This window comes from Telopea speciosissima, chromosome 1, assembly GCF_018873765.1.
Source record: "Telopea speciosissima isolate NSW1024214 ecotype Mountain lineage chromosome 1, Tspe_v1, whole genome shotgun sequence".
NCBI lineage: Eukaryota > Viridiplantae > Streptophyta > Magnoliopsida > Proteales > Proteaceae > Telopea > Telopea speciosissima.
The window spans coordinates 60759538-60773777 of NC_057916.1; the positions used below are offsets into that span (position 1 = coordinate 60759538).

Consider the following 14240-nt stretch of genomic DNA (forward strand, 5'->3'; position numbering starts at 1 on the left):
ATATATCACGATCGATAGAGAAATGGATCAAGTCATCTGTTTCTTTATCCAACAAAAGGTATTTCTATTTTGCATGATACAATCATTGATCCCAAAAATTACTAAAATAAATTAGGTAGGTTACTAGAATAGTTCCCTATCCACAACTCTTAGACTTGTTTTTAATGAAGTAATTAATAAATCACAAAACTTCATTAGTGTCAATAATATTTTGACTAAATATAAATAAACTATTTAAGCAAGAATTTAACTCTTATTAATATACAATAAGTTTTATATTGGTTTCCTTGAGTTAATTTGGTTTAGTTTAGTTGTAATATTGTAAACGTAACCCCCAATATTAATTACTTGTGCATTGTGCAGAAAGATAAAATCTTTTAGTTTTGAAACTATTTAAAGAGGAGAGCGAGTTGCATTTTCTCTAAAATCTTATTCTACTATGTGAACCATTATTAATGACCATTATTTTGCTAGCTATTATATGTATGTGTAGCATTGCAGTCCCTCTCTCCATATGGACCATTACTATAATAATAATAACAATTATTATTTTTTGTCAAGCGTACATGCCAGCTCGAAAGGGTTAACCAATCTTTCAAGCTGCGGAGTTCAAATAAACACAAATACACACATCCCACCCACTCGGTATGGGACTAAAGCCCCACCGCAAGGGGCAAGCATTTTGAGATGATAATTGTCACTGTTTTTATCATCTTGGAATGCATTATCGACCTAGAATGCATACCAAATGCAGCTTAAGAGTTCAAGCAGTTATAAACTTGTTTTATAATCCATCTACTCTTCAGTTTCTATAAAACAGATAAATTTAAATACCACCCATAGACATGTGGGGTTGTTTTATAGGTCAAGGTCAAATTTTTTATATTCCTAATTACCACTTAAACACACATTACAATTAGCTTAATCATAATGAAGAAAATGGTAAAATAGATCTTATGTATAAATGAATAATTTTTCCGGAAATCCAATAGGTTTTGAACACATGATTTGATGTTTCAAGATGATCTCATCTCTAATTGATGCGTCATAGAATCCCCCAACCAACCAAAAGCTGCCACGTAAACGTACTGGAACTGAATCCGAGGCCGAGGCCGAGCACTGAGACCGAAGCCGAGGCCGAGCACTGAAGCCGAGGCCGAGGCCAAGGCCGAGCACTGAGGCCACGGCTGCCCGAGGCCGAGGCCGAGCACTGAGGCCGTGATAGGGCATAAAATCACCTCACCAATTAGAAGCTACCACGTGGCCGAACTGAGCTGAGTAGGAAATCTGGCAGACCCGGTCTCCGATAGGTCACCTGACAGAGCCGAGCTCACACAAGTCAGCCGGGGTTGAGGCCGAGCTCACACAAGTCAGCCATAAACTCCTAACCGAGCATACACAGGACAACCCAGGCTGAGCTGACTGCCGAGACCGACCTAACAGGTCGACCTCCCAGGCCGAGGTGACTGCCGAGACCGACCTACCAGGCCGACCTCCTAGGTCGACCTCCGAGGCCAAGCCCTCCTCCACAGAAGCTACCATAACGCCCACTGGGGATCGCGGGGCCACATTAACACATCCCGAGAATCACGGGATAAGGATCGAGCCATGATCCCCGCGCAATACGAAATCACACTTTACATGGACTCTTACCTTAATAAGAGCCCGACCCCGAAAATAGCTCTCCACTCCGCTCTACGCGAGAGAGCCTTCCAAAAGAAGGACTCCTACCATACTAGGATTCTCCCAACCGCCTCATCTCATCCTCGGTCACTCTATAAATACCCAGGTATGGAGCACCATTTCTCATTTGGATTTGACTACGCAGTTACACTGTTGCATTGGAGACCTGACTTGAGCGTCGGAGAGTCCTTAGCCGGAGCCACACCGGCTCTCTTGTGCTCATCGCTTGGTTTTTGTAGGCTCATCCGTGGGCGAATCGAGCATCGGAGGTTTTCATCCGCAACAGATTTGGCACCGTCTGTGGGAACGACATCAGCAAGTAGTCGTCGTTTCTACCAACCTCAAGAGCAACAACAATAGTGCACACGAGATCAGGTCAACATAGCTCAACCTCTCAAGGAGATGAGCTACAACCTAATAGGCAGGCGAGACAATAGCCACCCTCAGAGACGTCACGGCAGGGGGCTGCAAGAAGACCCCCACGAGGGGGAGGTGCTTCGCTCAATGCGGGTACCGCTGTCAATCCCACGCCACCAGTGAACAGGGGCAATGGGGGAAGTGTACTGGACGCGACGACGGTAGACCAAACTCAGGCTGAGCCGAATGGGCTGAACTTGCCGCCGCCACCACTTTTGCCGAAGAGTTTGGATCCTGAAGGGTCGACGAATAATCGACAGGTCATGGATTTGCAATTGCAGATGCTTCAAACTAACGAGATGTTGCAAACCTTCATGACTCAGATGGCTCAGGGTGGGCTGATGGGTCAGCCACCGGTCGCGCCCCGGCTAGCACCCCAGCTAGCACCCACGTGTGTCATAGATCAACAGCAACAAGGTGGTCGACAGATGGCGAAGCTGAGCCGAGCTGCGTAATCTCATCCCCGGGGCCAAAAAACTCCCCCTCCCTGAGCTAGCGGGGGAAATCGGCAGGACGAGCGAGGACACCGTCGAAGCCCAAAAGCCGCAGAGGACATCGAGCCAGTCGGATCTGCTGCACGGAGATTGGTCTTTTCTGGGTGACTCGGTGACGGTGAAGGACCGAGGAGATACCAAGATCGGCGAGAAGAGCCCCGAGGCCAATGCACTACAAGGGAAGAAGAGGATTCTCACCATAGCCTCGGGCGACGAAGTCTTTTTCGACGAAGAGATGGACGAAGGAGCCCACATGAGTCTGACCACAGAGATGATGGGCGCATGAGGAGAAGTGATGTTGGCCGAGCTAACCATAATGGTCGGCCTCATCAACACGAGTGAGAGGGTCAAGTTGGCCAACCTCATCAGGATGAGTTGGCCGACCAGAATGGTCGACTTCAGCAAAAAAAAGCGCAAGACCCCATCCGAGCTGAGGAACAAAATGGCTGAGCTCTAGAGTCTGAAATGGAGAAAAAGCTAAGGGAGCTGATCGAGCAAGTTGAAGGGCTTAAGAAACAAGCAACTCCAGATGCCTACTCACTGGTCGGCCATCACCCCTATCCGCCTGAGATCATAACAGCACAGCTTTCGGTAGGGTTCAAACCATCTCCCTTTGACCGGTATGATCGGACTACCGACCCGACCGAGCACATCAACTACTTCAACGCAATGATGACCATGTACGGCGGGACTGAGATTGTTTCTTGCCGAGCTTTCCCCTCGTCCCTAAAGGGTACGGCAACTTCTTGGTTCTCATGGCTACCGTCGAACTCTATTACAAGCTTTGCCCAACTTTGTCGAGCCTTCGTCACGCATTTTCAAAGTAGCATGAAGCATAAGAAGACAACGGTGAACCTCCTCAGCATGAAACAGAGGTCAGACGAGTCAATCAGGTCGTACATCTCCCGGTTCAATAAAGAATCCCTAGATCTTAGAGACCTGGATGAGGCCACAGCTCACACCGCGATGAGCAATGGACTTACACATGAAGACCTGATCAAGGACTTGGCTCGAAAGCCGACCAAAAGTATGGCCAAGCTCCTTGACAGGTGTAATGAGTTTGCAAACATGGAAGACGTTCTCCAAGCACGCAAGGGGAATGAAAATGAGGGAGAGAAGAAAAGGTCAGCGACCGATCACCAAAGGGATGAAAAGCGGACCAAGACTGACCGCAGAGCCGAGAGCTCAGACCGAGCTCAGAGTCCCGAGTACACTCCCTTAAACGTATCACGGAAGGAAATTTTGATGCAAATTCAAGACGATGGGTACATACGCTGACCTCGGCTGATGCAAGCTGGGTTATCCCGAAACCCCAACAAATATTGCCTATTCCACAAGGACAATGGCCACGACACCGAAGACTGCTACCAGCTGAAGCGAGAAATTGAAGAACTCATTAAGGCTGGTCGCCTGAACAAATATATCAAGGGTAATCAAGATGAGCGAGGTGGTCGGTGATCCGACGACCGGGACCAGAAGAAAGCCGAGCCGAGGTCTGAAAATCGATAAGCCAAGAGGGACGAGGATAAGGCCGGAGCTGACAAGAAAGATGACGGATCTGGGCCGAGCAAGGAGAAAGGAGCTCCCATATACACCATCCTCGGAGGGCCCGGACATGAATCCACCAGAAAAGCCAAGGTGAATGCACGATTCATCGGAGTCGCGGAGATGCCGAGCAAAAGGCCGAAGGCGACGATCTCCTTCTCTGAGGCCGACCTCGAAGGTATAAGTTTACCTCACGATGATGCTTTGGTGGTACAGGTAGAAATAGCGAGGAGACCCGTTCAATGGGTATTGATCGATACGGGAGCATCTGTGGATCTTATATCGCTGGACGTGTATCGATAGTTTGGCTTCGGGGATGAGGCGCTCAAACCAGAAGCCACCTCACTCCATGGATTCTCGGGGGCCGCCACCACGATCAAGGGGTCGATAGACCTCCTGGTCACATTCGGGCAAGCTCCATACCAAGCGACGATCCAAGTCAAGTTCATGGTGGTACGGTCGGTGGTGGCCTTCAACGCCATACTTGGTCGCCCATCGCTCACCACCCTCCAAGCTATCATCTCGCCAATACACTTGAAGATGAAATTCCCCACAGAGAACGGCATCGGAGAAATCCGAGGTGATCAAAAGAGAGCTCAAGAGTGCTACGCCACCTTTGTAAAGCAAAACAAAGGAAATGTCCAAGGAATGGCTATGTGCGTTGAGCACCTCCCTGAAGACTAGCGGGATGAGCTCACCAAAAGGCGCGGAAGGCCCGTGGAAGACCTCATCCCGTTCTCCCTTAGTGACGAAGACCCAACAAAGATGGTACCGGGGCCTTGGAACTCAGAAAATTTGAAAAAAAAATTTCAGTAATTTGCTTAAGTATTCTGCTCGGCACAGCTCATGACAAGCATTTATGTATTCGGCTTCGGCCTCAACATTCTTGATTCAATGAAATAAAGTCTTTTCTCCACTTGCTTAGTGCACTTGCAACACGTCGGGTGGACCAAGTCGTAAGACCGGTCCTCATAGACCTGGCCGACCTCAAAGACCGACACTCATAGGACGAACAATAACCAAGTCGTCGGCAACCAAGTCGTAAGACCGGTCCTCATAGACCTGACCGACCTCAAAGACCGACCCTCATAGGACGGAAGGCAACCAAGTCGTCGACAACCAAGTCGTAAGACCGATCTTCATAGACCTGGCCGACCTCAAAGACCGACCCTCATAGGTCGGCAACCAAGTTGTAAGACCGGTCCTCATAGACCTAGCTGACCTCTAAGACCGACCCTCATAGGTCGGCAACCAAGTCGTAAGACCGATCCTCATAGACCTGGCCGACCTCAAAAACCGACCCTCATAGATCGAAAATCAAGTCATAAGACCAGCCCACAAAGACTGGCCGATGTCTGACCAACAAGAGCAAACTCTCCCTATGGTCGAGCTGAACAAAGTCTAAAACTAAGCTAAGGCATTACGCTCAGCTATGGAGGCTGCTCGGCCACAACATCAAATGGAAAAGAAGGCTAAAATTGCCGAGCTAAAACAGTTAGACAAATTTTGAGAAACAAAATTTTCATTGATTAAAGAGCCGACTGCTCGGCACAGTACATAGAGAGGCAGCTCGGCCCGGTACATACCAAAAAAAAAAGAGGAAGAGTTCAACATGATTCAACGATCCAAATCAAAAGACGGTTCAAAATCCCGAGCATCATCATTACGCCGAGTAATGTGGCACTGACACCCCAACTGACAGACCGTACAACGTCAAATCGCCGAAGGAAAAGAGCTCGGACTTAGCCTCAAAACAGAACCGTTAAGCGGACCGAAAGATGACACTCATCAAGGATGAGCCGAGCCTTGATGAGTGGGGGGCTTGTGATGCGTCATAGAATCCCCCAACCAACCAAAATCTGCCACGTAAACATACTGGAACTGAATCCGAGGCCGAGCACTGAGACCAAGACTGAGGCTGAGCACTGAAGCCGAGGCCAAGGCCGAGCACTGAGGCCACGACTGCCCGAGGCCGAGGCCGAGCACTGAGGCCATGATAGGGCATAAAATCACCTCACCAATTAGAAGCTGCCACTTTGCTGAACTGAGCTGAGCAGGAAATCGGTCCGACCCGATCTCCGATAGGTCACCTGACAGAGCCGAGCTCACACAAGTCAGCCATAAACTCCTGACCGAGCATACACAAGACAGCCTAGGCCGAGCTGACTGCCGAGACCGACCTAACAGGCCGACCTCTCAGGCAAACCTCCCAGGCCGAGGTGACTGCCTAGACCGACCTACCAAGCCGACCTCCTAGGCCGACCTCCGAGGTCGAGCCCTCCTCCACAGAAGCTACCATAACGCCCCACCGGGGATCACGGGGCCATGTCAGCACATTCCAAGAATCACGGGATAAGGATCGAGCCACGATCCCAGTGCAATATGAAATCACACTTTACATGGACTCTTACCTTAATAAGAGCTGGACCCCGAAAATAGCTCTCCACTCCGCTCTACGTGAGAGAACCTTCCAAAAGAAGGACTCCTACCATACTAGGACTCTCCCAACCGCCTCATCTCATCCTCACTCTATAAATACCTAGGTATGGAGCACCATTCCTCATCTGGCTTTGACTACGCAGTTACGCTGTTGCATTGGAGACCTGACTTGAGCGTCGGAGAGTCCTTGGCCGGAGCCACACTGGCTCTCTTGTGCTCATCGCTTGGTTTTTTATGGCTCATCCGTGGGCGAATCGGGCATCGGAGGTTTTCACCCGCAACACTAATAATGACTAAATTATCAACAAAAAATAATAATAAGATCATACTAAGCTATAATGAACTTAATTATTGATTCACATTCTGGTTATGTCTTAGAGATTATCTCAGTTTTATGCAGTCATTATTTCAAGGCAAAACCAAAATGAGATGGTGTCGTTCCAACTCAATCACTTTAATTATTCTCAAGTAGTTCCAAAATTCTATATTAATTGCACTTATCGGTAATAAAACTCTAATGTCCAACTTAGATAAAATGTTAGACCACAAATAAGCTGTTTGGTTGTTTTCACTTGCATCACTTACCTCTAAGATGACCTCAGATGCTTGGATGAAGCATTTTGAATTGGGTCCCCACCTAATATCTGATCTTTTTTCTCTTTCTATCTTCTTTTTTTTTTTTTTGTTTTTGTTTTTTGTAAACCACGCCTAATACCTGATCACTGCTCATAAGGATTGGTGTTTCATGTCTTCAATTTCTTTGCCCCTCTTTTAGTATTTGCCCAATGTTTTTGTGTCTCCCACTTTAGGGATCTCATTTAATTTTTTATTTATTTACTTGGGTAGGCTAGTAGTGATTAGTGGGTAAGTAGGTATAAAACTAAAAATTAGAGTTAATTGAACCTGATTTAGCCATTTTGGTGTCAACACCCCACATCTTTTTGTTCATAAGGGGAAAAACAACTTTACCAAGTTAGCAATTTAATTCTCTCTATTGGTTTTGGATGATTACGTGGCGTTTAGCTTATTAAAGAAATACTAAAATGAAAATGTCTCCATGTTGAAGATTCAAAAAAGACACAATTATCCTCTAATTATGCCAAGTGAAACTTGTGAGAGAAAACAAGATATGTACTGCATAAAAAGAATAATTTATCATGGCCTACTTTACTTGCAAAGACGTGGCGTGGCGGTCTAGAAATTCTGGCCGTTGGATATTTAGGAAATCACACGAAATAGTCATATGCATTTATTTCAGATTGAAGATTCAATGTATCCTTTCATATATAAGCATACTCTCCATTGGTAGTCCTTAATTTTTCAAATACTTTGTTTTGCCATTTTGTAGACTTAAATTGGGTTGAAACTTGACTATTTTATGGGCAGGGTGATCATTTTACCTCCTACTGTGCCTAAGCGTGGCGGTACACTTCCCAATGAAAAATTTCCTCCGAAATGATGTTTGTGGGTGGTTTTTTACATGATAAGATTAAATTTTCAGCTTTACCAAAACAAAAAAAAAAAAAAAATTAAATTTTCAGTACTCCGTACCTCTTAAACAAACACCACCAAACAGTTTAACTATACTAAAGATAATGATAGATAGATCTTACGGATAAATAAAATGATTTTATGCAAAAATCCAATAGGTTTTTTAACACACGATTTGATGTTTGACGATTATCACATCTCTACCAATGACTAATTTTATCAACAAAAAATAATAAAGGCAAGAGATCGTTGCCTGGTTGGCATGCACCCTGCACCACCACAGGGCCAATGAAAGTACATGCAAAGGCATCAACATAATGAGATTTTTTATTTAATAGAGGGCAGGCTGATAATTTTGCATGCTTCTATTTCTAGGTGCCGGACACTCACAACCAGACAGCGTTCTTTCTCTCAAAAAGTAATAAGATCATATATATTAAGGTCTAATGAACTCAATTATCTATTCACGTTCTGATCGATTATGTCTCAGAGATTATATCAGTTTTATGCACTTGTTATTTTAAGGCAAAACCAAAATGAGATGGTACCATTCTGTAATTATTCTTAAGTAATTCCAAATTCGACATTAATTGCACTTACTAATAATTATTATTATTATTTTTTTTTTCGGAGGTGGAGGGTACACACGTACCACTAATCAAACCCTAATGTTTAACTTAGAAAAGTGTCCAATTACTAATAGGCCATTTAGTTGTTCTGTCCGACAAACACAACACATGGGTCAGCATTTTGGGTCCTCCGACCTAGTTTCCGACATGCTCCAGCCAGACCCACCTAATACCCAATACCTAATACCTAATACCAGATCACTACTTGTAAGGATTGATGTTTCATGTGTTCAATTTCTTAGTTCTCAATGTTTCTATTTCTCCCACCTTAGGGATCTATTTTAATTTTATTTATTTATTTACTTGGGTGGGGCAGTAGTAATTAGTGGGTAAGTAGATTTAAAAATTAAAAGTAGAGTTAATTGAACCTGATTTGAGGTGTCAAACACACCCAACATCTTTTTGTTCATAAAGTGGGGAAAAAAAATTTGACCAAGTTAGCAATTTTCTTTTCTCATTGTTTGGGATGACCCATGGGATTTAGCCTATTAAAAACAATCAAATTGGGAGATGTTGACTTTTTAGACCCAATAATCCTCCTCAATGTTTGAGGAGTGATTTCATCCTGAGATTGACTTTGATATCAATTGGTGATAGTGAGATTGCAATTTTATTTAGGATGATCGATTAGTCTTAGAGTTGAGAGGAGACTCTGGTCTTTTAGGCCCAACATATAACAAGATATTGAGAAACTATGATATGTTCATATATAATCTAGGGAAAAGAAAACACTACCTGACCGTATGAGTTGTGCAACCCCTATGCTTGGACACAAGCCATGTGAAATGATCATTGCACCCCTAAGAATTTCCACTTTTCCATGCAAACGTGGTTAAGCACAGGGGCTGCATACCCCACACGATCGGATACTGTTCTTCCTCCTATAATCTATATTGCCGGATTGGTCAATCTCATCAGAAACCTTGTTTTTGGAGTGGGGGTGGGTGGGTAAGAACCTAGTTTAATGGGTCTAGTCCTCAATGAAGTGTCAGGAACAGTACACTTTAAAATCACTAATTTCCAACAGTGAAAGAACAACAAAAAGGTCCTGTTAAAATTCAATGGGGCCATCTGATCTCTGGATTTTTCTGCTCGACTGCTCCATTTCATCAGCTGTTGATAAGGACCCTTCACTCTTCTAGAAAACTATTCTGTCGACAGTCCACAATGGCTACAACAGTATACTGGTGAATGTGGAGTTAGAAATCTATCAATTAATGAATCCAACTTCTTTGTTTTTTTTTTTTTTTTTTTTTTTCTTTTCTCCGAAAACAGTACAGACAAGTAAGAAGCAGCAAGAAAATTGTTATGAATCTTAAAGAGTTTTGTGGTTTCCAAACTCTTTGATTTCTTATTCATGGAAGAGTCTTATTAAGAGTTTGATTTTTCAAGCAAATGGCATTTCCCAAGGCCTAACATGTATACAGTACGTGGACTCGCACATGATCATTCATCAGCAATATATAGTTATCATGAAACTGAGTATATATATATCACGAACCCTTCCCAAAGGTATAGCTTCTATTATTTGGTCTAGTCTACAATTTCACGTTCCTTTCTTCCCATTAAATGCAAAGAAAGTTAGCTTGCCGTATCTGTATGAAAAGCATGAATATGAGAGAGAGAGAGAGAGCATGCACTTGAAATGGAAACTTCCATTAGTTTGACCATTGAATGATTTAGTTTCTCACTTTGAAACGCTTAGTATCTCGGTTTTACCTTGTCGAAGAAGCTTCCTTTGATGGTACAACACGTGTCCTCCCATGTTCTGATTTCAAAATTTTGGATGCAACTTGACCATCCATTAAAACATATTCGACTGATCTGTAATGTCCAACTTTTTACTCAAGGTATTTAAGGCTCTAACTTCCTTGGACCTTTCTTCTTCTTTATCGTTTTCAAGTTTTGAAGCTCTGAAGTTTTGATTTTCTGTCTGTGTAACTTTCCTTGAAGCTTTCTGCGCTGTGCTTTCTCTTCAACTATATTCTTCTCGTTTGAATAGGTTTTCCTCTCCTTCCGCCTGCATTTGATTTCTTTTCCTTTTATCAAGAAATGTCAAGTTCTAAAAATACCTTGGTTCCTAAAACCGTGAGGGACGCTAAGTCCCTATTTGAGGAGTTAGACAAATTGTTCCATGCTCCAATGTCTAGGGATGCTGCGGTGATTCCCTCTGGGGAGTTCCTAGTGGTACATCGCACTCAGTCTGGTGCTGCCTTTGGTACCTCCTCCAGTAAGCCTTCGAAGAAAACTTCTCCCCCCTCCCGTGGTAAGGTTTTTCATACTCGCCAACCCCAGATCGATCCCACCATAGGAAAGAGGATAGAGGACATCCCTTCCGTGTTAGAAGTGTCTGACATCGTTGAGATTCGAGAAATCTATTCAATTCCCGAATCCATTGATCTTTGGTTTGCCACTCCCGAAGATAGGGAAAATACCGACCATCCCAGTGAGTTTAGTCTTATTTCTGATGCTTTCGAAGCCAGTTTTCGCCTTCCTATTCCCTAGTTCATTTCCCTCCTTCTAGAACACTACGAAGTAGCCCCCAGCCAGTTACTCCCAAATTCTTAGAGGTGCATTGGTGCCTTCATCCTTAGGTGTGCCCAGTTACATAGACATGCTTCCCCTGCATTGTTCATAAGATGCTTCCTGCTCACTTCACTTAGCTCCCACCCCGGTTGGTATTATCTCTACCAACGAGATTCCAACATTCTGATCATGAACAAAATTCCATCCTCCATCCGTGGTTGGAAACAGAGGTTCTTTTGGGCTTCATGCTCGGGATATAGGTTTCCTCGTGTATGGTGTTCTCCCAACACCTCTGTTAAGAATAAGATCCCACCCCTTGATGACGAGGATCTGGAAACCCTCCGATTAATATTGGATACCAAGAGTCATGTGGAACTTGTCGACATTGATGCCCTAGACATGTCTCGCCTGAAGATGAGTGAGGTTTTAAATATGTCTGTGTATTTATTCTGTATTTCTTCATTGTACTGACCTTGCTTCCTTGTTTGATACAGTGGATATTGATTTAAGTTCAGCAATGGATTTCCTCGACTAGGAGAACATCAGGATTACCGGGGATGAGATGACCTCTCCCATGCCGCTGGACGAGAGGAAGAGGAAGCTGGCTCCCACCGAGCCAAAGGGGGCTCCTCCCAAGGAGTCCAGAAAGAAGGGTGGCCTGCATATCGAGGTCCTCGAGAGCCAGAGCCACCGAGACAGTAAGAAAGATAAGGCGGTCTCGGTGAAGATTCTCAAAGCCACCAAACATGGTGCTCGGGATGGTATCCCTCCTGAGTCCTAGAAAAGCAGTAAGGTTATGGTGCTACCGAGTACCAGCTTGCCTAAGGACACATTGAATATGTCCTCCAAGGGCAAGGAAAAAATGTCTCCGGACACATTTATTCCCAAGTGGTCGGTACGAGTTGACCAAAAAGTTTTGGGTGACGCCATTGCTGCGGAGCAAATGACGTTGAACTGCATTTCTCCCACTGATCGGGAGGCACTCTCCGATATGAAAGATGATTCCTTGGAGAGCAAAGCCTACGCTCAGGCTTACGAGGTAATTTCTGTTCCTTTCTGTTCCTTTACTTTTAAGGTGCAACCGAGAATATACGAATCGGCCTCCGGGATAAAACAGTCCATTGGCTCCCCCAGTAATCGTGCACTCGACTACTAGACCCCTTTCGGTACTACAGGGTTGTGCTTAAACTAAAAGAAAAATACTTATAATAGTATTACTTTCAAGACTCAACAAAACAATGAGAATAAATAATAACATGTATTACATGCATGTACATAACACAAAGCGGAATTCATCTCAAGAGAGACTTGATCAATCTCAAAGGAGATTTGATTCATTTCAAAAGAGGTTTGATTCATTTCAAGAGAGACTTGATTAATCTCCATAGGAATTGATTAATCTTAAGAGGACTTGATTCGTTAATTGCTTCTTAAAAAGAATAAGCCTTTGTTCCTTATATTGGTAGGAATATGCATTAAGAAAGAGAAATAAAGAGATGTCTTTAAGAAGAGGAATTAAGATGAGAATTAAAAGTATGGATTTATTAATCCATTAATATAATAGAGTTTTTATTTTCTCAAGAAGTTTCAAAGGAAGACTACATAGCACCTTAAGAATCAACATGAAAAGACATAAATGTTTTCAAAAAGAACTGAAATGATAATATAAATAAAGAGATAAATATAATAAAACTGATTTTGTATTTAAACCTATTTTGAATCTTAATTTATTTTAAAAACTTCGTTTAAAACCACCATTGATAGAGAATGTAATCGCAGTCCTTGACCTTAATCTTATCTTAATTAGATGCATTGTCAAATGTGGCTTAATGACTTTTAAAACTTAACTATCTCATTAATCGAAAATCGAAACATTTCTGAGAGAGAGAGAGAGATTGATTTAAATCAATATATATATATAATTGTGATTGATTGATTTAAATTGATTGATTTATATATTAGAGAGAGAGAGAAGAGAGACTGATTTAAATCAATATATATAATTGTGATTGATTGATTTAAATCAATATATACAATTGTGATTGATTGAATTAAATCAATATATATAAACAATGAATGAAGCATTCTCTGTAGTTGTTGTCCTATACGCTAGCTTGCTTCATATCATTTTGAAAATGAAAGATTGAGACCATTTGAGAATGACAATGATAACAATGGAATTCAAAGAACCGTAGTGGATCTGCAAGAGGTATATTGATCATTGGTATCTCCAACTTGGGAGTAGAAAGAAAGTATTTGAGTAAAATGTGTTGCATAGTTCATAGTTTCTTTGTTTTTTTTTTTGGTAAAGCATAGTTCATAGTTTCACACCATTGGTCAATGGTGATGATGATACTTCGTTTTCTTCTTTGTTAGTATATTTTAGAAAACACTTCACGTGATCAACATTTGATTTAGAATCTAGCTTTTAAATAAATTTCAAATAATTATTTTAATACATGATAATTTTAAATTCGATTAGAAATCTATATACAAATATATTGGGCGAGAGATCGTTGTCTGGTCATGTCGTACCTGCACCAATACGATGCCACTGAGAATGTATACAAGGGCATCAACATAAATGTGATTTTTTATTTCAAGGAGATAGGATGATACATTAAAGGGGTATGATAGTAATTCCACACATTTCTTTGTATGGACACTATGCAACCAAGTAGAATTTTCTTTCATTGTGTGTGTGCGTCAAGAATTTGATGTGGACAATATTTTCATAATTTGGATATAAACAAGGGCAAGAAATCGTAGTTTGGTTGTGTAGTCCCTGTACCAATGCAAGGGCCAATCAGGCTTTGGGGAGTGACGTCGCATTGGTTGTCTTATGGTAGCCATACCAACAAGGTCTCATGAAGAGCCAGATCCGTAACACTCACAATACACGGCTCAATTAACACTAACTAGAATGTATAGGAGCATCAACACAGATGGAATTTTTTATTTCAAGAGGGGCTAGATAGTAATTTTGTGAACTCTTATGTCTGGGCGTAGGAACAAT

At 42.7% G+C, this 14240-nt stretch overlaps 1 protein-coding gene across 1 annotated transcript; it reads left to right on the top strand.

Moving 5' to 3' along the window:
• Positions 1–3059: 3059 nt before the first annotated feature.
• LOC122652182 lies at positions 3060–3872 on the top strand. Its single transcript, XM_043845863.1, has one exon. The coding sequence runs from the start codon at positions 3060–3062 to the stop codon at positions 3870–3872; it is 813 nt and encodes a 270-aa protein (XP_043701798.1).
• The last annotated feature ends 10368 nt before the right edge of the window (positions 3873–14240 follow it).